We start from the raw sequence: 26143 nt of genomic DNA, 5'->3' as shown, positions 1-26143 counted from the left end.
ATATCAACGATATAACCAAATAAGTAAGAAAACCCTACACACAATGTATCCATGCGCCATTGGTCAGTTTCCGTGGGAGGCACCTGGGAATTGGGATCATAGGAGGACAAGGTGATCATCAACATGACGTGAACCCCAAACCTGTCTATTACAGGTGGAAAATCAAAACATCCCTCGTGATGTTAACATTGGTCAGATTCGTTCGTGATAATGGACACGAGAGGCTCTTCAACTCGTCGACCACACCACTTTTATTTAAACGCCACCATATAAGTCATATCAACTGGTCCTTTTTATTTTAGTCCTCAGGTTTTTCAGGTTCAGTGAAAGTACGTTATAGTAGTTGGGCCCAAAGAGGTGTCGTGCAGTCACATTCGCAGTATAAAACAACGGCGGACATTAGCAGGTGGGTAGGTTGCGTTCATGACTCCGACAACTAGCCCATGCGCTCCACGGCGTCTTTTGCGTTGTGTAGACTGTTGTGGATGGGACCAGTAGTCGTTCACGCTTGTCCAAAAACCAAATATTCAAAGATCCGAGTTCTGCTAGAAAAGTTAAGAAATGTAGTACTCAGGTGTGTATTGCGTCTCGTATACATTGAAGTTCAGCATCCCCCAACGGCAGCGCTTTTCTCACTGCTCAAAGAAAATGGGAGTACCCTTCAAAAGGACAACGTGTTTGGCGTCGGCCGATCTTTTTAGGATACACCAACGCGTTGGACATCACGGCAGAATGTAGTCCATACAGTGGGTTTTGGGTCTAACCGACGTATCAGTTCAGTGTATTTATCCCCCTAAATAAGTCTGGTGCCAATTTACCGACATCAGAAACATGTCCTACGACAGTTCCGAACCATAGACTGTCTAGTCACAGGCGTACCCTCTACCAACCGCTCTGTGCGTTCGGAAAATAGAATAAAGAAGGAGTTTATTCCATTCGTTGATGAAAACAAAAAAAAAAACATACACACACAGAAAACAATACTATGCCGGAAACTACTTGGCGAAAACAAACTGCAAATTTTATTAGAACTTGAAATCAATATTTCCATCAAATGAGGCCCGCTTCTCGCATTTTCCGTTCGGACGGCAGTGGTATCCCGAAGGGCAGCAGGAGTGTTCGCAGCAGACTCCCTGGGAAGTGATTTGTTAAACTTACAATGTTTGGCATAGCAGTACAACGATTTGCCGCCGATTGATGAAGTCGTTTTAGATGAGTAGATCGATCTCATTGATTATTTCATTCATTTCTTTCATTGATTTCATTGATTAATTCATTTATTTATACTGGTGACCTTTAGGAACGCAAAATTGGGTTTGGAGCAATCACGGGGAAAAAGAAAAAGTTGAAGTGAATGCAGACATTCACCAGAAGCGAATAACGATATATGTGTAACGGACTGCCGGACTTTCTGTTTGCCTGCCTTGGCTCTACTCTCCTTAGAAGATGGATAAAAACTGAGAAAATTCGCGATTTTTCAATGCACCGTTAGTATATACAGTAGTTTGAAGGTAGTCGCTTCTGATGAATGTCTCTGGGAATGAATCTCGATAGAATAATTCGCAACTCTGGGTACTTTCGCTTTCACAGTTACGTAGCTATTCTATTCCACCATCTTTGTTTACGTTTACAGGAAAAAATGGAGAGAATTTGAATCAGATCACATACCTTTCGAGAACGCGATAGGTTACTTGTTCTAGTAGTAAAAGACTTACATTCTGTAGTGGACAACACATGTGTTTGAATCTGCTGCCCTCGGAAACCACGCAGCAGGTGCTACGCGCTGGACACATCTTTCCATGGCCACAATTTTTCATTTGTATCAGTTCATCAATCTCCTCCTGTAAGTATTGAGAAGAGGCATAACTCATTATATTTATTTGTAGTAAGCACCACATTAGACAGAAAAGCGCAGAAATACCAGTTTCTCTAAAAGGCATATAAAAGCATGCTCTATTCCACTGTATCACCACCATTGTCGAGTGTCATTATCAGTGGACAGGCAATGTTCGGGCCACCTCATCAAACACTACGACAAAGAAGAGAGGAACAGAGGAAGACCTCTACAGCATGGAGGTTCTCCTTTATTTCTAAGAACCTTAGTTGAGTTCGTGAAATATATGAATTTAATGAATTACCAAATTAGTGCAAAATATCCCAACAAAATCATGCTGCACTCGTGCAAGCTCTATGAAAACTTATCTGAACTACATCTTGGCTTATGCTGTTTACCACAATTTCACTATCGTTAGCCGAAAGAAGTTTCTCGGTCTGAACCGGAGAGAGGGAGTGCTTCCTCATCTAATCCTTTTCCGGACTTTAGCGCCACTAACATCTCTTTCGTTCATTGAAGCATCAAATGTGAGCTCAGAGCTCGATAACCGCCCGAAACTCAGACACTATAGATCTAAGGTGCATTCAATTTAGCAAATAAGCTCTGTTGATATGCAGTAGAAATGTTACAAGACTTTCCTATCAACGTTAAAGAAATGATCGTAAGATTTTGACACAGACGGTAGTTCCTTGCCAAACGTTCGATACATATAGTATGCCTCAAGGTAGAAGGCATACAGATGGCGCAAAATGAGTTGTGTCGGGATGACGCATTGCGTCTCTGGTGAAGGCCTCTCTCCACAGGGTGCAGCAAGGTCCTCGAACTGTTTTCTTACTGTTTTTCTAAGTTTTACTCCTCTCTAAAATCAAAGCACGGATCGAATAGGATCCCGTAGATCTGCCAAGGTTCTCTTCTACAAGTGTTGTCGTTTCCTCTGTTTCTATCTGGCTTGTGTCTTCATTTATCATTTTAGTCGCCTCGAACACCCTTCTCTCCCATCTATTCAAGTGAGACTGCATATCGTAGGAGTAGTGAAGTCCCAAGATGCGTCTTGGAGGAAGGCTAACTATGCACAACACGAGAAGTAGAGCAGAAATTCAGTTCCTGCAAACGAAAGCCCCTGGGGAAACGCTATGGCATCAGATGAAACTGTTAAACTAGTGAAAAAGGATTCTATTATTGTCGTCATTATAAAGTCTGCTAATCGTACAGAACAATGCAAAAAAAGAGGTAAAAGTTAAAGTCCACGATACAGCGCATTCTTCGCCGATTGCACTGTAAAGCTACGCATCCTTTACTTTCTTCCCCTCATTTTTCTTCAGAATACTCATAGAAAAGCAAGGACTCTATTATTGCGATTTTCTGGCGTTGGCTGCTCAGCGTGGTGGACCTGTCTGTTGGGGTCGAGGTGCGAGCAACGCTAACTTCGGTCGGACTGCAGCGATAAGTAGAATCAGGGAAGGTCCTCCCCGATCCTAACCGCATCACTCTCGAGCGCAGCCGCATACGTAACCGCACCGAGGTTCAAGTCGTGTGGCGATGGTGACGGAGATTCGTCAGCTACTTTTCGTGAATTATGACTTCGTTTTACGCTAGAATCAATTATCCTAGTCAAGACGCTGCACAAACACACTTCTTCAGGGTATCTCCTTCTAGACTCTAATTTTTGGCAGTCAATTCCATTGGGAATGACTGTAGTTGCAAAACTTTGCAAAACTCTTACCTCGTCAACGTCGCCTAAATAAACTCCCGGCTTCGTGCGAATAGGAGTGGAATGGAACTTTCGGTAGGATCCAATGATGGAATGGTGGAAATTCTTTAAAAATAATCACATTGACATGGCCGAGACAAAGCGTTGTAGAATCTGCTGACCTCAGCTTGAATGCACCGTTGTCCTGACGCGTCGCAGGTGTATCCACTTGGGCAGCAATGGAGATGATCGAGACAACAATTGGCATGTTCGACGGGGCAACAGCCGTAGCTTCCTTCGGACAACAAACAACACGTAGCACCTTAACGAAGAGTTTTCGGATAAGGTAGACGGAAACGATAGCTGCGGTCCGCGTCTCTCCCGGCAGCTCAGTCTCTAGCGATTTAACTCGCCGCTCACAAATGCGTACTAGGTGGACAAATAATTCATGAGCGTTTCTTCCGAAAATATTTCGAAGAAAAAAAGAAAAAGCTACTGAATTCATAAATATAAATAATAAAGTGTTCTTTAAAGTATTTTCATTTACTTAATGAAACTTCATTTAATGTCTTACATACCCAGCACAAATCTCAAAAGCAGTTCCGAAGGGGAAATGTAGTTGGCGAGGAGCACGAAACCGCGCTCCTATTTCTGGAGGCCCTGTCTTCTTTTTTTCTCTTAGTAACTTCAGCCTACATGTCATAGATCCTTTCTCTTATTTACGTTTAAATGTTTTTACGCCGACTTAGTTATTCGCTTCCCGAAAGAAGGGTTGATTTAGGAAGAAGAAGAGTTAGAGAAGAGCGGTTGAGTGCATGTTACGTAGTCACTCGTTCTCTCATACGTCTAACTGCATAAGATCCACCCATAAGTCTTATTGTCGTCAATGTGTTAAAAACAGCTTCGAGACGAAACTCGAAAAAAAGAACTGTGTTCCAGTCCAAACTCTCAAATATGTAGCTGGTTGAATTTCTTTGTCCACATGACTTCCCCCCGAAACACTCAGGCCACTTCTACTTCTAACGTCAAATGTAGAACCAATTTCTAAAGATAAATCGGAAAATGGTTGAAGTGAACTCCGGGAGAATTCTGGGACGATGGGGTAAATACTGATATAAATGTTTAGCATATAGCCTAGATGGCGACGGATATATATGGACTTGAAAACTACCTGGGATGTAAGTTCGGATGATACTGCTTCGGTTGGCAGTTCATATCCAAAAATCACAGGAAATACAAGAACAGTAATAGAATGATAAGTAATCTGTAATCGAATATAATGCAGAAAAAATAATATGTATAGAAGTCCCACTATGTGTAAGAATGAATTTCTGAGATAAAACCACTGTACACTGTTGAGAAGCTTCGGACATCAAAACGCAACTCTTTCTACGCTACTCTTCCACGATCACAAGTATTGATAGCTCCTTTGCAGTGGCATTTTGCAGGAACAAAACATACCAACTCTACAGTCGTGTGTCGCGCAGTCGGCGCTGTTGCCGCACGGTCAATGGTTCGAAATCGGCCAGTGCTCACCAAGCCTTTCATTCCTCCGCGGTCGATAAATTGGGACCAGTCCCGTCTGGGAGGATAAAAACAATGACATGATTATCGCCATGCCCCGCCAGTCATTGTATACGCCAACACGCGTTCCGAAACCTCAACGATTAGGAATTGAAGTAAAACGCGATACGCGAGAGACTTTGCCCTTTATCCCCTTAAACTCCGAAATGGATAAATTGTGGCGAAGTGGTTCCAGTCGCGTCCGCAGGAGCCACTAAATATGATCTAATCGATGTATAATCATGACCTAACCAACGAACAAATCCATGACCTCGGAGGTTTTAGTAATGATCCCAAACACATCGCTCAGTATTAGAATTAGATGAATGAAGAACAGGTAGTTGGCTGGCAACTTTCTGAAGCTTTTTTCTTGTTGCTTTCTTCTGGGTTTCTGCACCCGTGCTAGTTCTGATTTGAAATAAAGTAGAAATAATGAAGTGCATGAGGTGTTAAAGGATAAAGGACAAAGTGTCTGGCGTTAATCAATCCGCTTGGGACGGGCCACCACATTCACGTCAGTTAACAATCGCTTGAGGTTTACGGACACGTAACTGGCCTGGGCAGTGACTTGCGGCGTCTAACCGATGTATCAAGACAGTGCTTCCATCCTCCCAGACAAGTCTGGTACCGATTTATCGAGCCCGAAGGGATGAAATCCTTGGTTGGCACTACTGCGGATTCGATTCTCCGATCGATTGTGTCCTACCTGTTGGGCATTTGCTTCGTCTGTCCGGGCAGATGATCTCTCCTTCAAAGTTTCTCTTCTGTGCTTTGGATTTCTTCCTTGTTGTTGTAAATTCACCCTGTGTAGGTACTCTAGTTATATATTCGATTTCACGTTCAGAAATTCTTTTTGTCAGAAAAAAGTGCTGATTGACCCAAATATGTGATACATATACAGAAATCTGAAAACCACATAGAAACTAAATGAAAACTAACAGATCCTCGGATACAGGAGGTTTCCATGCAGCGCGATCCACTCGGACAACAGTGAATGTGATCTTCACAACAAACAGCATCCTCCATCGGACAACAACCCCATTTTCCATCCTACACAGAAGTTAATAGATACTCAGCACTATGAAATGATGCAGAAATACGTACCGGCAAGCGACAGCATGTCGCTGAGTCTGGACAACTGTAATCGTCGCCACAGTCGCGTGATTCCTGAATGAATTCAAGCGGAAGCGCTTAAACCAGGAGACTAACCAAAGATACGAGATGTACCGTAACAACAATAAATCCAATCAACAACGCTCTGAGGAAGCAGGACATCGCGGACGACCAACTGGACGCTCTTCCTTATCGCTGATGTTGTGATTGATTGACCTGATAGGGCACCAAAAATGCTTCAATCAAAGCTATGCGGGCTGTACACCAGAAGACGAGCGTTGACATTAATTCTTCCTCACGTTGCCACTCCATAATTAAATCAAAAATTATAATACCTTTTGAGAATCCAGGAGAAATGTATGTTTTTTTTTCGGTTTATTCCACATACGAGAACATTTTATTCAATCGTTTTGTGGTGTGAACTTAAGTTTCCTTATCGCCATTCATTACAAGAAATCTTGAATTCCACCGAAGTGCTGAATACGTTTCTTAGTTTCCGCTTTGAGCATTAGCCGAGGCCAAAATCTAAACCTTGCAATAAGTTTCCTCCTTCCAACAGAACCAGTGATAAAAGCTACGGGAAATCGCTCTTTCGCAAAAACGAATTCTTCCCCATTGGGCCATTTGATAAGTTGTAGCGCTTTTCCGACGACCCCAGAACTGAACCGTGAGGAGGAACGCCTCTCCACTGCGCGGGAAATCGCCTCCCACATATTTCAGGCTGTTATCTGATTGCGCTAGTCAAATCACTATCAATTGATCTGCAATAGGAAGATCTTCCGACCCTAAGGTGCTATCTGCGCTTTCGCTTACGGCTGTAAGAACCAAGGGTAGATTTGGGATTCCCTTTTTTGGGCAGATAGTGAGGACAAATCACTTCCCATTTGAAGGCATCACCCCACGAATCTGAGGTGGTACGGATTTCAGGTGGAGTATTCGTATACGGGATGAGAGACTATAGAGAGGGGGGTGATTCCGTCCATTTCTTCCTAATTGCCGTAAAAAACGGCCCAGAAGATACGGCCTCAGGCGTTCTGGCGCACTATTTTCTACAAAGAGTTCGACCGGAGCGCGCCAGCCTTGTGCGGCGCCACATCTTCTGGCCGTTTTCTTACGGCAATTAGGAAGAAATGGACGGAATCACCCCCCTCTCCATAGTCTCCCATCCCGTATACGAATACTCTACCTGAAATCTGCACCACCTAAGATTCGTGGTGTGATGTCTTTAAAGGAATCAGAACACGAATCTGGGGTGGTGCGGGTTTCATTGGGGTTATACCTATACGGGGTCGTAGATTATGGAGATTCCGTCCATTTCTTCCTAATTGCCATAAAAAACCAGTCCGGAAAATACGGCTTCGAGCACTCCGGGCCGCTATTTTCTACAACAAGTTCGACTGGAGCGCACCAACCTTGTGCACGCGCCGCATCTTCCGTGCCGTTTTTACGGCAACTGAGAAGAAATGGACGGAATCACCCTCCTTGCCATAATCTACGACCTCGTAACAATAGCATAACCCACCTGCAACCCGCACCACCCCAGATTCGTGGGGTGATGCCTTCGACTCTTTCCGGCTCTGATGAAGGAGGACTCGCTAAAACGTCACCGAAGAAAGAAAGATGAAGAACTGTTTGTCCGGCTCAGCTACGATTTTGGTAAATTAGACACTAATTCCACTATAACAATAGAATAATAGTGAATGCTGTATGAGTTCGAATGAAAGTTGTTTAAAGAAAAGGAGAATTGATGGATTTTTTTGGTTACACCATTGTCCAGTACAACTGTTGCATTCCTTAAAATTGAGTCATTGCGTTTTTCCATTTTTTCCTTAAATTGCATCAACATCGAAATCATTAAAACATCAAATCTCAAATCTCTACGCAAAATGCAGATTCATTGTTAGCGAAGACCATTATGTTATAACGTATCAAACAAAGAAAAGTGCACATAAAGCATACGTTAAAACAGGAATGCAAATGCTGAGAGATTTCAAATTCCTACATCTTTGAGACCTTAAATTGGTTCTGAGAAGATCATTCAAACGAACTATAAGGAAGAGGGACAGGCGAATATAGTGACAACCGTTGTTCAACATAGTAACGAAGGTACCCGACAATAGAGAAGAACCAGTGGGGGAATTCTTGAATCGAACGCGACAACAAGCCAATTCAGGAATCCCGATGAAACACGAGGAAAGTACAGAGTCGACTAACCACGCTGACCAATGACTACCAGAAACGGTAACTGCGAAGATGACTACGAAGCGTACGTCTCGACAGCTCTGTCGGCCATTTCGACTATGAATCGGTCTAGCCAAGTGACCGAGTGTGGCGCGAATGAGCCACCCTCCAGAAATCCTAGATGACCTCCGTGACGCGTAGAAATGAACGCCATATCTTCCGTCCGAGATGCTAGCTCCTGAAAGAAAAGTAGAACAGAATATGTGACATACGAACACATTACATTTTTATTTTTCAACGTGATGTCTACACAGTAATATTGAAAATATTGCACGTCGGAAAGAAAAACAAAACGCATTTTTCAAGAGAAAAATCAATATAGGGCACTTGGAGAATCTGTAAGACTCACAAAATAATACGAATACTCATTTGAGTTGCTAATTAACTAGTTAGCCCACTAACTAATTACTAGAAGGTGGATAGGTAGGTTAATTTTTGACTTTCCAAACAAGAGTTGATGAAGGAAACATCATGTACAGCGATTCCGGAAAAAACCATTATTTTCATTTTTTCTCTGTCGAAATTTCACTTTCGTTACACAGATCTCAGACAAGCTGTCACTGTCCACCGTCGCCGAATATCTATTAATTTTGTCCTCTCCTCATGATTACATTCCAGATTCCACTTTTAAAAAGAAGTTTAATGCTGTACATAGTTACTGTAATCTACCCTTATCTAAAAGATGTAGGAGAAAACTGAGTACAGTTACCTAAAGGTTGAGGCCCTACTATGCTTCTTCCAAGAGGATTCATGCAGAAGTGCAGGCCTTGAAAAACTCATATATGTCATACATACTTCATGTATTTTAACGTGATTTGAATTTATTCAATTTGTTTACTTCATTTACATTATCTGTTACAAATTTGTATATTTATTACCCACGTATATTTTATTAATTTGTATTCTTATTTAATTACATTCACGAATTCCATTTGTTGTTGAAAAAAACGCAAAGAAAGGCTTTCGTACTTTAGTTTTTCTAAAATGTGGGAAAGATGCGATTGCGATAGCAAAAAGTTCCAGGAAGAAGTAGTTCACCTTGACTGGCTCCCACAAGCACCTCGGTACGATTGGATCGTCCTCAGCGTTCAGGAAGATCATTGGTACACGCAGATTAGGAAGGAGTGGAAGGGATGAACACCACTCGTAGAACGACTCCACATTCGGGAACCCGGCCACGCGTCGATTGTAGTTCTCGTCCAGTGCAACGATGGAAGTGGCTGCCCAGAGGCGCTGAAAGCAAGCAAAAGGTTTTTTCTTATACCGAGTAGGGTTTAATTTATGGTGTAACATTACGTGACACTGTGCAAAGACAAGACGGATTTGTTGGCTACTGTGGAGTCGCTGCATGGCAGCTAATGTGTGAGGGTTTTGCGAATTTCCCCTGCACAGATGCTTGCTGTAGATCCTTGGGAAAAATAATGGAACGATGAACAGAGATCGCAAAATTTCAGAACGGACTGTGACAGTTCACACAGCAAAGCGAAACGCAAGTTGTGGTCACCCTCGAAAAAATGTCACCACTTTGTTAGCCTTTACTAGGTGCAGTTGTTCTCTACAAATTTGCTGTTCTCTTTACCTTCCCGCAGCCTTAACTTGTCCATGTTATTGATAAGTCCGCGCACATCCGTCATTAGAAGGATTCCAGCCCGTTAGTCGCTGGATTACAACAAATTTAACGTCAACAGCGGGAGATGCTTTGTATTTTGTGAAACGTGAGCGATTAGAAACCGCATAGAGTGCTGTGAGACGAGGAAGATATAGCGGCCAAAATTTTACAGTAGCACGAGACGCAATTAGGCAATCGCAAGAAATTATCTAGCCAATATCTTTTCCAACAAGATCAAACTCCTTTTAGATACAAGTCATCCTATCTCGTCTTGCTAATTATAGCAGAGCGTTTCAGATGTAGCTCAGCTAGGAACTCTGCCGCCTCCCACACTGCGCAGGCACCGCCTCATCAGATAAGCTCACCGAATAACTACTTGTTTTACATAGGAAAAATCGCCTTGCAAACGTTCGACGTTCGACGAGCGGGACAGAAACAACGCTACTTCAATCCGTCCACCATGAATACGCATTTTTTGGTAATAGTAGGATCCGAATGACAGAGGGCGAAACGCAATCGACAACACTTGTTCATATGGCCGACTGATGCCGCATTAACGTTCAGCTATTTGATTTTTAAAAAAAGTTGCTACTAGGAGAATATTTTTGAACTAATTCAATATACGCCGGAAGCTTGAAGTCTATAAATCATTCAATTGTGGAGATCTTTGCAATAAGTAGACCTTACGGCTTCCTCAAGGATGCGCTTTGATAAATAAGCACGTACTTGCTCATCAACAAGACCGCTGGCGACATGAGGCGCCACCACTTGTTCATAGTTACGGCGCAGGAGACGTTTCATGTTCTCCGTGATGAAATAGCTGTACAGTCGACGTCCGTTCTCCCAATCATGGTACAGCTGCACGGAATTCGTTGCCGAATAACCTTGGCCAACGCTCAGTCCAAGTAAGATACGGCACCTGAGATGAACGAAGGACATTTCTCAAAATAACCAAGAAAAATTGTACTTCTACAGACTTCAACACTAAGTCGCTAAGACGACCAGAACTAGTATTCCTATTGCTACAACTGATAACTTGCGGTCAAATAACATACCTTTGCTCTTCTGTCGCTTGTAACAAAAATCGGGTGGTGATATTGGCACCCATGGAGAAGCCAACGCTTATGAAGTTAGACCGAGGATAGTCCACGAACACCTGGTTCATCATCGCATGCAGTTCGTCGGTGCCACCTGGAACGGCGTGGACATGTTCCAAGATTGTTGTTCTTTTCAGATGAAAGCTCTTCATGTTTTTAATGACCATAAGATTATTGCTCCTGACTTTCTGATTCATATTGTATCATGGATATGTGTATGCTGGAAGAATGCTGTGGATCGTCTTGAGGAGCTCTGCTGCTCAACTACTGTTTGATTTTGCGACCTTGCGCCAGAATTACGCCTATACTTATTTATTACTGGATAACATAGCGTTTTTAGGATAAGCGGGAGTGTAAGATACATACTTACAAAGAAACCACTTTACGATCAAAACACGAAAGATGTCCACCAATTATGGAAAGAAGTCCAAAAATTTGGGTACATGCGTTGGGATTTTGTTTGGATTATTTCGTAAAACTTCATCTTTGCTGTGTCCCTAATGTTACCATCAAGGGTCTGGGCCTTCACGACCCCATGCATTCGACAGGAAGTCGCAATGTTATCCGTAAAAAATTGCTCTATAGCTCATCTAGTCTGAGGTAATCGACCTTCCTTTGTCAGAAAAAGGGTAAAAATCCTTCATTTTAAAGGCAGCATACCACGAAATTGACGATGTTCGAGTTTTGCCACGAAAAAATAAGGATAGGTGTGTAGGCCGAGTAAATGAGGGAATTATGCGCAATTCTTCCTACTTGTCCTGGAAAACGGTGTCCTCGAGCTCAAATTCTACTACGAGGCACCCTACAACGTTCCACCCCTGTACACACGCCGGTCCTCTCAGCCCACACAGCCCACCTTCGTTTTGTTTGAATAGGTTGTTGAGCGTACCCCACTGATTTTCGTTCGCTACCTCGCAGACGCCGCGCGTGCACAAAAGTGGCGCATTGTAAGGTGCCTCCTAGGAAAGTTGGAAGGGCTTCTGTGTCGCGGTATGCTGCCTACAACTGTCCGAGAACCGAGTACTCTGACATCCAAATCTTGTTTCGCAGCTTCCGCTGCACGCGCACAGGGTCTATCTCGATATTTCACAAATGTTAAATATGTTAGGAGTAAGTTTATAAAAGGCACTCTTGTTCTGTGAATTTATGTTCGAATGAGCGTCGGGCAAACGGGTAAGTTGTGCTTTGTAGTAGAGTTTAACACGATGGCTGCCGAACGACCGAGTCTTCTATGCTAAGGTCTTCGTTCGAGTACGAGGAAAAAGACCGGAGCCAGTTCAAATACAAAAGCATCAGAAACGTTGTAAGTGGAAGATGTCTTTGATGGGAGCCTTGTGCTGGATGGTAGAGAAAGAGTTGGAGTTCTTCGTATAGCCGCTGGCGAAGTGCTACTGTTGATTCTGAATCTTCAACAATTCATTGATTTTTCTGGGAACCCCTTCTCATCTACCACAACCTGACATTTTACAAATGCTGACAACTCAAAATCTTAATGTCCTCCACAACATTACTTCTCCATCAAAAATACACTCAGTGGAACCTCGACATCTTGCGCTCTACTCTTTAATCTTAATTTTTTGAAGGGGTTCCATCAACATGGAACACTCTCTGGTCACTCCTATTATGGTCTGGATAATCCTGGTATCAATGTTCTCTCTATAGTCCCTTGCATTCACAAGATTTGCTACGGATCGACGGGCTAGCTCAGAAACGAGCAATTACAGGAGCCCGAAGTCAAGTCCCACACATAATAGGAAGATGACCGCCAACTTCATTTCCTCCCAAAACCTAAGCTTCTTTTTTTTTTCTTTGGAACACTGCTGAGTGCTCACCGTAAGAGAAAATGCGATTTCCTGTCAGTTTTACGTCAGCCAGTGCTCCCAGATGGTTCAGCACAACGCATCGATATCTAAACAAAGGCAACTAACAAGTGAGTCTCCAGAAGTAGAATGCCTCCACTGGAACGAATGACTTACTTACGCGTCGAATAACAACGCGTTCAATGGCTCTCAGCTTCTACGACAACGAGCCAAAAAACACTCACCCTCTTTCCTGAGCGTAGTGGACGCAGGTGCGGATGTAATTACTCTCGCTACTGTTCGCGATTCCAGGAGTGAGTGCGAGAGTAAGGTCGAAGCCGCTCTGCACAAAAAAAGGCTAGCATGGCATGGATGCCTGGAAGACAATGTACCTTATGCTTATTCAGCGCTTCAAAGATGTCGAACGTAACAGTTGTGCCGTCGGTCAGACGCACAGCGCATCGACGGTCAAAAGTCCTGCGCAAGGAAGTGTGACCAAGCAGACCGTACGCAGCAGTTTGCACATGTCCGGATCTGCCCCAGAGTCCTGGTGGACGGTACCTGGACGAAGTTTCTTTTACGAACGCATTAACTAGCTATAATCACAGCGCAATCTTTGACGCTCATTCCTAGAACAGCATGATTTGTGTTAGCTAGCCAATTACCTTTTCGTCTTGGTGTCCAAAGGCTGCATACCACGAAACCAACAATGCTAGGATCTATCCACGAAAAGACGAGGTTCACTGATGTAGGTTATGAGCATGAGCGTGATCCCTCCTAACTCCCCTAATCGCTCTAAGAAACGGCTTGGGAAACGGGCTCCCTCCTTGAAGTTGCTACGGGGCCCACGTAACGCGCCTGCAGGTGCGGTGCAAAGATCAATTATTGTTCCTCAGCAGTCTATTAGTCTATAGTCAAAAAGAATAAATAAGCTGTTGAGGGGAGGAGTGACGTGTTATTGGATGCCTCGTAGCAAAATTCGCACACGGAGTTCGTTTCCCACGGAAAATTAGGAGTGGGGATGATCTTGCACATACTCGTAGTCTACGTTCCTGAACCTATCTTTTCGGCCGGAGCGGCCCAAAAAAGCGTCAATTCCATGGCACGCTACCTTCAGGAACGCCAACCGCCTTTTTTCACTCGTTGTAATTCAATGAGTAATTTGCTATTGAATTTACAAAACAGTAAGGTAGTCCTCAGACAACGGTCGGGATCATGTTACCTAAAGCAAGTGTTTGATCTCGAACTGCCGTTGCTTCTGCGAAAAAAAGCACGCCTTTTAGAGAGAGAATAGATTTGAAGGAGAATCTGAGGACAAATTTAAGATTTTTCAAAAATCGATGCCTTTGAGGCGCCTGCGTTGCCTTTTTTTGCCAGTATCTACAGTCTGAATCAAATTTCCGCAACATCGAATCCCTAATGGTCATCCTACGAATGGGAAAAATGTTGATTCAAAAGGGAAAATCCTGAACTTGAAGGTTTTAGAAGAGCATGAACAGGCTTAGAGGAGAGCGATGCGGAATTTTTCTTCGGTGTGCTTAATTCAAATATCTTCCAGTTATTATATATAGTAGTTACAGGTTGGTGGTTGAAATCGTTGGTGAACAGCGAAGGTAATGATCAACTCCAACCACTTTATTCTTCCCAATATGAACATAATTTTTTTTAATTTGATGTTTCAAAAAAGGACCAAATCTTACGGTTCCTTGAGCATGTCAATTGTGCCAATAAGTTGTTTCATCGCAGTATTTTCGGGTTTCTCCAAGAGCGTCACCTCCGGCACAGCTGGTGATCCGAATATATGAAGGAAGCGAATAATGATAGCAGCCTGCAGAGAAGTTACTGAGTCAGCGGGGATTGCAGGAGCAGTCAGGATTTTCGATTAAAGAAAACAAAGAAGAATTTTTACTAGTACAATTTAAGCATTTTCATGTGTCACCGACCAACAAGATCCAACATATCACGCCTGGACTAGGTAACTCGGCTGACGACAAGCACAGAAAATCGAAAGGATAGCTGAGAGCGTCCAACCACCACATCCAGGTCCACATCTGGAATTGCTTCATTTTTATGTGTAGTTATTTGTAGTCTTCATTTCAAATGTAACTCGGATTATAAAAGTTGACGCGACCATCCAAACTTCAGTCTGAAATGCAGAAACCACGACACACTGGATACATTCCTACAGAAGGCCGACTAGTAGACCCTTTCATATCTGTGTGATGTCAGACTCTTCCTGACGTCGCACAGATATGAAAGCGCACGATCTACTTCTACACTTTCATAAAAACCAGAATTTCCAGGTACCAAAATTTTGGAATTTTCATAAAATAGTTGAAAATTTTTGAACGTCGATTTCAGAAGTCTGAAAGACATGTTTAAGATGGAAGGGAAGCAAAGCTCATTGAATAATTATCCATCGGGTTCCACGAGAAGCAGTATCACCATACAGAAAAAGGAAAACGACGAAACCACGACGGAAGCGAAGTGAAAATCCTCAGAGGAAACAAACTGAGATGAACTGATATGCAGATATGTTGTGCTTACTTGCTAAATCCAAGCGAATTCCATGAATGGAACCAAAGATCGATGAAGAACGGAGAGGATGTACAATGAAATGGAATACGCATGTAACCAAACAGGAATTGTATTCCTCTCTTTCAATAATCGCATATTGGGACGTAAAATCTAGGAAATATTTCTCTCAATCCTTAACGAATAACATGATCAAATTTTCAGGACAAAAGATTGACATGACCGGAGGAACACACTGTTAGAAAGCGTCACAGACAGAGAGAAACGCGTTTCAGCTCAGAAGCTTTCAAATGTAATATGACTCTTTCGGAGAATCACTGCAGCGTCTAAGTCTCTAAGAATTCTTCTCCAGGCAAAAACCAGCATATGGAGAAACGGACAGTGTTGGGTGTCTGCACGAGTGGACAATTGTAAGGGCGCAGCTCATGCTTAATTCCTTCGTCCTGAAAAACGGCGTGGGAAGCAGTCTTGCCGATCGAGTTCTTCTACGAGGCGCCTGAAGACGGAATAAGGGAGTAGGCATGCGCGCCAGCGACGGGAGGGACATCGTCAACAGCCCATAGATTGTCTCCTCACTCACAAATGCAGCACTTATGTCTGCTCTCTCACGCGTGACACGTTGTTAAGTGTGTCGTAGGAACATGCGCCCGACGAGGTCGTTCCCACGCCGTTTTTAGGGCAGTTAGAGGAAGTTTAGCGTGATCGCACCCATACTCGTGAATCACGCCCCCAACCCTATGTATTCGTTGAGGTATAACAAATCCATCAATGTAGTGGTATGCTACTTTTAAATTACTTGCTATAAACGAATTGCACACCCACAAAAATGGCATCTAAAGGTACAAGCATCTTATTATTAGCAAACCATTGCTGGTTTTTTTTTTACAAATTTTCAACATGACATATTTCATGCTTGGAGCTCTTAAGGCCATCACCCTACGAATCTGGGTGGTACGGGCTTCAGGCGATTAATGCCTATACGGGGTCGTAGATTGTGGGAAAGAGGATGATTCCGTCCATCTCTCCCTATATCAGTGTAAACGGACGACCCCGGAACGCTGTTTCTTATGACGGCTTCTGTTGCAATGCGCAACTATTTCGCCCAGCCCCGTGGGATAAAAATATAGGTTTAAAGATGGATATTCGAGAGAAGAAGAGAAGAAAAAAGTAGTGGTGGTGAAGCACACATGAGCCTCATTGTACTCGCACACGACTCGTCTGATGACATCGTAGCGCACATTTTCTTTTTCTTCTAATCTCGCGCTGCATTGATCGAACGCAGTCCTCAACACCCTCCGTGGGAAGAGGAATGCCGGGGTCACCGCTGGTGCTGCGGTAAAGAACTGGAGTCCGTTGGTCGTAAACGTGGAGTTTCGTAACGACAGGGTACCCCTTTAGGCGGATATTCCTCGAGTAGAAGCTTTGTTTCAGAATTTCTTTGGTCAATGGCTATGTCGTCGCTTGTACTCGCTAAACTATTCGACCTCTCATTTTCAATGCTGTCGCTACGTTAGTACTCGGTCAACACTCGATTTAAAAAAACCGAAGAGACTATTTTTTGGCTTGAATTTTTATCGATATGGTAATAATAAGAAGAAGAGAAATCAAATGGTTGTCTAAAATTAGAAATGAGCTGTTACACTCCGTTAATTTTTTTTTCTGTTCCATGTGAAACCCTCTCAGTGTTTTAATTTGTAACACCAGCAGATGTGTTGCATGTGTCAGCGACAAACATTCGACGTTGTTGAGGTTGAGACGATGAGAGCTCGTTGGATTGCTTGACTTACTCAAAAAAGAAAGAAAGAAGGAAAGAAAGAAAGAAAAGGAGTAAGCACTCAGTTCCCTCAATAATCTGATTTCTTAGAACGTATCCTGCATGATGGATGAATTTCAGAAGCAGATTGTGGTTGTAGAGAAATATTCGGAAGCTGTTCTGAAAAGAAAGGGAGACGCAGCGAGAACCAAAGGCGTCCTCTGACCCTCGCTGTGCAGAAGAAATCTTAGAATTCCGTAGTTGCTTGCGAAACTACGCTCTCCTGCTTGCATGCAGGAAATTGCACTCAAGCCTACAAAAGTGTTCAAGCTGAATTCTCTAAGAATCTTCATTTTTACCCATCAATGAGATTAAGTGTTGCTGAAATTCCCTGTACCGTCTAATTCAGCCGATCTCATCAAAAGGTAGCTAACAGGAAGTTTCAAGGAATCACCTATAACTGCGAATTAAAATCATGAATTCGCTCAAATCAGACAGAGGAAATGAATACGAAAGAAAACGTCATCAGACCTTGCACATTTTGAAGGGTTAGCACGTGGGTCGCATACTGTATATCCAAACCCTCAAACAATTAGCAAGCACTGTAAGTTCTTAGAACTAATCACGGCATAATCCTATTTCGGAAACGCTCTCAGAGCCTGTCAGTGCCGCTGGGATGTTCGCTGCATGGATTTGCCCTATGTGCAGATCAAATTAATGGAGCATGTATACACCAAAGATGACTTCAGTAGCATAGATGCTGCCCCTGAAGAGTTTCTCACGGACGAAATTATCTTTTTCCCCTTTAATTTAAGAATTTAATAGACGTTCAAAAGCCCCGAATCTACACAGCTAATCCTTTTCAAACGCATCCATTAAGTGTCCTTAATATTCAATCTCCAGTAGAAATTAGAGAAAAGAGACTAAATTCAGCCTCACTGCTCCCATCCTCTACTTTCATCCGCACTTTTCAGCTATCAACAGTAAGATAAACTAGGCATTCCTTATCACGAGAACGCTCCTATGGCGTGTTCACGGTCTGAGAGGAAGTGTCCTGTATTTCCCCGATTATTTTTCCAAAAATGGGAGCAGAAGAATCAGGGAAACATTCAAAACATTCCCAGCGATAAATCAGTGCAATAAATCAGTAACGAACGGTTACACCGTCAGAATGGTTACGAATGTTTCTTAAAAAAAAAACAGAAATGATTCCTTACGAGTAAGCGAGCAGACAAAACGCAGTGTTTGCCCTGCAAGTGGGGAGCCCGTCGAATGCAAGGCAGCGTTCGCGTGCAGAGCACGTGAACGACGGCTGGAAATCACATGCGGCTGGGTGTGCAGGAGTGACGGGTGAGTAGGACTCGAACGAGGAAATCCCACCACACATGATTCGAGGGCGCAAATAAAGAATTTGTGGACTGTATTGAGGCCTGCAGCAGGCTCCACTGCACCATGTCCTTCAAATGACGGCATTAATCTGAGGATGCAAAGGAGCCGTCGGGAACTGCTCACCAATCGATAGTTGTGCTTCCACACGACAATCTGCAAAGCTTACATCTACGTGCTGGTGCGAAGAAGTTCGGTTTCTTTCGCTCACACCGGTGCCAGTGTGGTTAGGCTTTGGCCCTACAGGGATAAGGGCCCACAGTGGGAGTATATGGTGTTTACTAGTAGGCAAACGATCACAAAGTGTTCACTAGGAGCCACAAGTGCAGAAATAGCCAAGTGGGCGGCCATCTCGATAAGGTACACGTACGGTCTGCAGTAACGGTCAAAGTACACGCCGTCTAGGACAATCCTATCTGCAGTTTGGTGATCTGGCCACCAGATAACTGCCAACGGATTCGTACCTTCCGTGATTAATAGATGGAAGTCGACAGTTTAGCGGATCTCTGGATACCGATCTTAAAGAAAACCCTGTCGGTTTTTGCTTTGAAGGACTGTTAAGATGAGGGAAAATAGGAAGAAATAGAAAAGAGAAAAAGAGAAGGAAGGAACATCTTCTACATCCACATAAAACGACCTGGAGGCTTGCGCAATGGCGCAGGAATCAGCACTCGAGGTGTCAGCGATGGCGGAACCCTCGCTGGCTCCAACTGCGCTGTAGAGATGACTGAAAGTCCTAACGTCCTTCTGCCAGTCGTCAGGTCATATTCGCTCGACTGTAGCTCATGTAGAGATTCAGAAAGAAAGCACAAACATATAAGTACTACTACCAATGAACACTTATATGTTTGTGTTTTCTTTCTGGAACAGTAATTAAACACAGATATGTAAACACAAACACTGAGGAACAACATATCTACTATCCTCGACCCCGATGATAGATAAGCGGGCGAGGTATAAAGTACCGTTCGCTGTTATGGTTGTTTTCGTGGCATAACGACTTGGACCGTCGAAGAATGCGGCAGACAACGCTCTGCCCACTCTTTCATTCGATCATTCGATCACATTGCTGGCAACAGTTCTGCTCACCTACAACATCGCTACTAACTTGTGTCCCAAAATCCGTCGCCGACGAATGAATCCGTCGGAAACCGTCGGAATTCTTGGAAGTGGTCAAAATTAAATTTTGAAAGTACCATTCGAAAATAAATGAGCTGCTGATTTCAAATATACTTCGAGAATTTACTTTTGACAAATGCGTGGCCTGAAAACGGTCAAAGTTTCCTGAAGTCCCGTTTATTACTTTCACACCTCCGCAATCCTGCCATTGACATACCCCGCGGATAGATCTCCATGAAAGGAAGGGTTGTTCATAGGATTTCCGCTTATTTCTCGAAATTGGACAAAATGTTTATTACATCCGTAATCAGGAGGTTATTTAGAGCATTTTGGTACCCCACATCATATGTTGGTTCGAAATTTCCATTCTCTTCAGAAATTCACGAAAGTGCTCCATCGAAGATTAATAAAAAGCCATACTTTCCAAGCTGTGAAAAATCTCCTCGGAAATTTTTCAGCAAACAACTTGTACTTGACAATAGTTCATATTGTAAGCTTCTAGCTTTGAAAATGTCTAGTTTTTTCCAGTGTCAAACTTACAACATTACTCTATTTCGTTATTTGGTCCAATTTTTGAACAGCTGTCAACAGCTTAGAATGAACGCTTAAGTCTCGCGATTCAGTACTTGCTTAGAACTCTCCTTCCTTCACGAAAAGTGAATTAGGCGCTAACATTGGATGAGAGCTAGTCATGGTTTTCGAGTGACAAAATTGGAGAAAATTTCGTTTGTTTTCACAAAACAGAGATTTTTGCAGCCTCTGTGAATTCTTTCAGTACCTCACTGACTCCGCCCTCTTATAGGGCAGGCGATATTCTATAGCTGGAATGGTTATCGCGGCCCAGGCACGGTCTACCAGGCATCTCACACCTTCGATAGGTGACTCCTCTGGCGATTCGGCGTCACAGAGAGACAGTGATGTTCGAACATAAATTAACAATAACAACAATCCTAACCAGTAAACAACAAAAATTGGACCAAATAACGAAATAGAGTAATGTTGTAAGTTTGACACCGGAAAAAAACTGGACATTTTCAAAGCTAGAAACTTACAATATGAACTATTGTCAAGTACTTGTTGTTTGCTGAAAAATTTCCGAGGAGATTTTTCACAACTTGGAAAGTGTGGCTTTTTATTAATCTTCGATGGAGCACTTTCGTGAATTTCTGAAGAGAATGGAAATTTTGAACCAACATATGATATGGGGTACCAAAATGCTCTAAATAACCTCCTGATTACGGCTGTAATAAACATTTTGTCCAATTTCTAGAAATAAACGGAAATCCTATGAACACCCCTTCCTTCCATACAGATGTATCCGCGAGGTATGTCAATGGCAGGATTGCGGAGGTGTGAAAGTAATTAACGGGGCTTGAGGAAACTTTGCCCGTTTTCAGGCCACATATTTGTCAAAAGTAAATTCTCGAAGTATATTTGAAATCAGCAGCTCATTTATTTTCGAATGGTACTTTCAAAATTTAATTTTGATCACTTCCAAGAATTCCGACGGTTTCCGACGGATTAATCCGTGGGCGACGGATTTTGGGACACAAGTTAGTAGCGGTGTTGTATATTCATACAACAAAAACCTTCCACTGAACCACTGAACCACCGTTTTTGGTCTGTTCAATTAGGGTGATAAAATCCCTAAGTCTCTAGTCATCCACTTACATATCTACATATTCAACCAGTTAAAAAGTATTTTTAAAGCGGGTCAATAGGTATTTGAGAAGTTCATAAGTTCAAAGGTTGACAAACTAGATAATTATCGTCGTCTGTCGAATTCTCGCATGTGCAGGAAAAAAAAAACATGGACCGGTAGAAACGATCCAAACTACTCATCTGAGAAAAAGGTTGGTCTTTTCCGGGTCGTTTAATTATAGAAGGAAAAACAATTCGGAACTGCAATGAGCTATCCTTGCTTGACCTTAGTTCGTAGCTGTTGAACAATCCAAGTCACTTGCTCTGCTGCACGTTTGCTTGTTTTGCATCAAAAGCTGCTCTGGAAAGCACCGTGACCAAGAGCAACTTATCGGACGTTGCCACGAAACAGAGAAAAATGCCATAAGGAAGGAGCAGTGTTGTGAGTGCAGTACGCGGCTGCAAGGGACAATCAATAAACCAATTTACGTGAAAAAAATATAAGATGAAGAAGTAGGTCGTGAGCGTCCCTTTGTTGCTATGTGAAGAATGCACATGTAAGTAGAAAGTATTTGCAAAACGTTGTATACGCGCGCGTGAAGTAGGTTGGCCCGCGATAAATGGGTGTTCAACCTGATGAAAGCAACAAATGGTCCAGTGGATAACGTTTATCAAAAAGAAGCGGAGAGCACAGAAATTTGCCTGGCGTGTCCGGCGTGTGGAAAACCGATAAGTCCGCACCGCCTCCTTGCCATATGAGGAGGAAAGAACATGAAAACATAAAAATTGTAAATCATCATGTTCCACGATCGGAGCACTCGAAAAAGAACTTCTCACCCTACGAGACTATATTTCACTCCTGTTTTCAAATGTCATTAATTCTTTTTTTTTTCAGAATATCAAAACAGAGTGAGTATAAAGTGGACAAAGTGGAGCATTTTCGACATTTGTTTTTTTTTTGCGCTTAATCGAGTGATGTGCTTATGTGGAGGGAGAGGAATGCTTGAAAACGTCTCCAGGAGTTTGTCTTCGTGCTTCAAAAAAGGATATTTCGACCTTGAAAATGGACGTCATGCCAGTCTGCGACTGAGGAAAGGTTAATTTTTCTTCAATTTTTTTTTTCGAAAGCATGAGAAACTACTGCAAATTAATAAACTATATAACCTCAACGTTTGTTTTTCCCATCGTTCTCATCAACTTCCTTCCAACACTCAATAGTTCTCACTACCTTTTATTTGTTTTTTTCACTTTTTTCCTTTTTTCTTTCTTTTCAAGTTTTCCGTAGCTTTTGTGTTGTTCTCCGATTTTGCAGCCCTCATTCGACACCTTCCATGCAAAATACAAATCTCACAAGCGCCTTCGCTTCCTTATCGCCTCGCTTAATCGCAAAAAAATTGAAGGTGTAAAAAATGCTCTGATTGTAAACCTAACACTCGTATTCCCACATTTTAACAATGTGGGAACACGAGAATCAACAAAATTTTTGAAAAATCAGAATAGGATATTGTTCTAAAATGAAAAATTCTCTATTGAATGAAGTACATAAATTTTGGAAACACTTTTTATTTCTATGAGTATTTCATTGTTTTCATTCATTTTTCACTTTGCGAAAAAAAAAAACGCTTACGACTCATTCCTCAAACCAATAGTTAGTCTGAGTTCTGAGTTCGAAATGCTTCTTGAGGACGTGTCTGGAGTAGAATCCAGAGCTATCTAGCGTTGTGGACAGACGAGCCAAAAATGAGACCTGCCAGAGAAGAAAACCTTTCTTGTAACAACGCTATTAGATTGCCAAGGACAAAGGAAAAATACAAACAAATAGCATGCATATAACATATAATCAAAGTAGGAAAAGGAGATACTTACAAACTATCCAAACTATGTTTTTAAAAACCACGGGCTTGTCGTTAAACGCACCATAACACGAATCTTACGTGGTGAGGAAATCCACGGAAAAAGCTAGAGATGGGACTGATTGCTGGATCCGGGGTGGTTCTGCTCATCTCCCCCTATTACATACTTAGCAGGGCACAGGAATAAAATTGTTCCCGAACGAGAAACAAGAGGGGGAAGGGAAGAGTGAGAGGGCGCTCTGGAGGTATCCCAGCAAACTGGATGCAAGAAGAGGTCCCCTCGCCGAAAAAACTTGCTTACCTCACAGTTGTGATCATTTAGCCAATTGGATAATTATTTGGAATATTGTACTGAGCGACTACACTTGAAGCCCTCCCTTTTGAATTAAGAAGAAGAACCAATCAAGAAGACTAAGGACTGATGGAAACCAAAAGTAGGAAATAGAAGATACAGCACCTAAACTGGAGCTACTTTCAGTTTAAATTCTTCGCTTACCTTTGCTTCCTTGTCAGACTTTATCAGCCTCCAGAAGAAACAACAGCAAGAAAGTAGTAAAGTAAAAATGACAATGCAAACAAGATCGGAGGCCTATTAAAACCGCGGCTATTGGACGTCTTTGCGCTGTGCTCACACCAACTGAAAGAATGCGCGTCTTGCACGAAAGCGAAAAATTGCAAGAAAGAAACATTCATGTTAGAAGGTCAAAAAAACATCAAAAGCACCCGAGGCATCGGCAGAAAAGCACATAATTTGGGTTTCAAGTAGACCCGTAACATCAGAGAACAACTTGTATTGATGGCGGTGAAACTCTGGATGGAGAACCAGAACGAATGGCATATTCCAACGAAAAGGCATACTGGCTCACAGCGGCCACCCGGTTGAAAGCTGCAGGGTCTTTCCACGTCGATACGCGCTTGTTAGTAGTATTTTTGCCTCCAAGTGGCCTAAACCTTAATTCACAAAACTACAACACTTGGGTTGTAGTTAATAGAGCCATCAGTAAGCCAGGACAACCTTATTTGGTAGCGCCATTCTATGGACATTCGCAGACGTAACCTCGAGATCCAATGCTGTACGAATAATTTTGCTTCTGGCCGTCAATAGGTGCGGTGTTCAAGTCGGCTACATAGAGTCAAGCCCACTCAGAATATTCCAAAAGCAAAGTATTTCTGAGGTTTTTGTTCCATTTATTTCTTTTACGTGATGTACACTGTATGCATGAAGATTAGATAGTGGAAATCGCTGGCTGCACTAGGTTTAATAGATGAATTTTTTTTTAAATCATGTAACCACTTTTAGATTACTCTGGTGAATAAATCGGGATAAATGAACTGTGGGTGAGTGATCTGAGAATGTTGGACAACCGTTCTGATAACCGAGAACTAAGCGCTGTGAAATCTGAAAGAAGGCAAGGTCACAGTCTCAAAGAACGAGCATGTTGTAAATCCAGAAATGTGCAAATCTATGAAAAGTGTCCAGTGTTATTTATTTCATTTGATTAATTTAGGAAAGAGAGCAATTTATAACTGCCATTTGTCATGCAGTGTACCGATCCAGTATTATTGCTATGGAGACACCACCGAAATTGAGACTTTTTCATAGTTCTTTCAAACCATCGCAAATTAACATAATTCCAACGGAAGAAAATAAGTGCAAAGATAATTATGCAGGATTAGAGCTTCAGTACTTCGAGCGATGCCTTTAAGACCAAAGTTGGTGAAGTGTTGTGTGTACTTATCATGTAACAATACTGCAAGCACATACAGCGCTTCGCGACCGCCAATCTCAAACAGGATCAGGCACTTTTCACCCAAAACAATGAAGGCTTCAAACAATACCAGTTCATTAACGCAAGCCAAAGGTCTGCTATCGCAGAAAACTGTCAGGATGAAACACAGGAATCAGTAGAAAACCGCGTGCAAAATTGATTACCATCAGATAAGTGAGGACCACCCGCTGCCTACCCGATGATGGGTTCAAGGAAAATCAAAGGTGCTAACACCTGCTGCTCAACAACAGGTGCATTATTTCGTTCTAGGTGGTGGTGAGGGTTAGGTGAGGAATGACTGCAGAGGAAGCAGAAGAAACCGCACCACACCGAATCGCTGCATTGAAGATCGTCATCTTCGACACCTTCAAAAAATCGAGGGGTGAACACGATAACTGTAGGCATTTTTCAAACACAATCATAATACTGATGTTTGAAAACCAAAAAAAAAAATGCAATTATTACGAAATGTGGTATGAAATCTTAGAGATCGAGAAATCTGGAAAGCCGCTATTGTTCCCATCCTCAAAACAGTCACATCTGGTGACTGTTTTGAGGATGGGAACAATAGCGGCTCTGTGCCCGCAGCGCAGCCAGATCATCACCTCACTTGGAGTAAAAGAAAAGTTTCAAGAAAGAAACTCTCAAAAAAAGGAGGAAAAGTAATGAAGAGATGTAATCAAACACAAAGAGCCCAAATAGCTTTTTTTGCACCAGACGCGTTACTGCCCAGTTTCAGCCTCAAAATACTCCTTCATAATTAAAATTTCCACTTGCTCAGCACGAAACAGCGGACAACTGGAGACCCACTGTGTCGTCGACGAGGTGACGGCACCGCACTGGTTTTCAACGTGACAACCCCCGTCACCTTCAAAACTTTCGTTTGTGGTCTGTAGATAGAAGCACGTGGTTCATTAGCTATGCTTGGGGAAGGTGATGCAGTTGTCCTTCGAGCTTCTCGATTTGATTTTGTAAGTGAAGAAAATTAACGACCAACCACACCAGCATTTTCTCCCGCCAAAATCCCAACAGCCGACTCCATACGAGTTTAGAGTTTCAATGACATTTTCACCACATATGCAATAGATAATCGTATATGGAATATTGACTATATGATTCACAATCCTGTTTCGCAACAACA

General features: G+C 42.6%; 2 protein-coding genes across 3 annotated transcripts; both read right to left on the bottom strand.

The window, feature by feature from the left end:
• Positions 1-1025: 1025 nt before the first annotated feature.
• On the bottom strand, positions 1026-6362 carry RB195_006373 (uncharacterized protein; the record flags this gene model as incomplete). Its single annotated transcript, XM_064179421.1, has 8 exons — positions 1026-1133; positions 1716-1841; positions 3558-3650; positions 3707-3846; positions 5794-5890; positions 6027-6137; positions 6192-6254; positions 6315-6362. 8 exons carry the CDS (start codon positions 6360-6362, stop codon positions 1026-1028), a joined length of 786 nt encoding a protein of 261 aa, XP_064036376.1.
• Positions 6363-8457: 2095 nt separating this feature from the next.
• Positions 8458-26044, bottom strand: RB195_006372 (uncharacterized protein; the record flags this gene model as incomplete). 2 transcript variants are annotated; one of them, XM_064179420.1, is made up of 10 exons in its annotated part: positions 8458-8619; positions 9480-9674; positions 10777-10969; positions 11106-11241; positions 12980-13056; positions 13192-13289; positions 13339-13507; positions 14647-14774; positions 14890-14997; positions 26000-26044. In XM_064179420.1, the coding sequence occupies 10 exons, from the start codon at positions 26042-26044 to the stop codon at positions 8458-8460; spliced, it is 1311 nt and encodes a 436-aa protein (XP_064036375.1). The 2 variants fall into 2 exon arrangements, with proteins under 2 accessions (XP_064036375.1, XP_013304078.2); XM_013448624.2 differs by lacking the exon at positions 26000-26044.
• Positions 26045-26143: the final 99 nt, after the last annotated feature.

The sequence above is a fragment of the Necator americanus genome, chromosome I, assembly GCF_031761385.1.
Source record: "Necator americanus strain Aroian chromosome I, whole genome shotgun sequence".
Classification (NCBI taxonomy): domain Eukaryota; kingdom Metazoa; phylum Nematoda; class Chromadorea; order Rhabditida; family Ancylostomatidae; genus Necator; species Necator americanus.
This window is presented reverse-complemented; position numbering and strand designations above follow the sequence as displayed.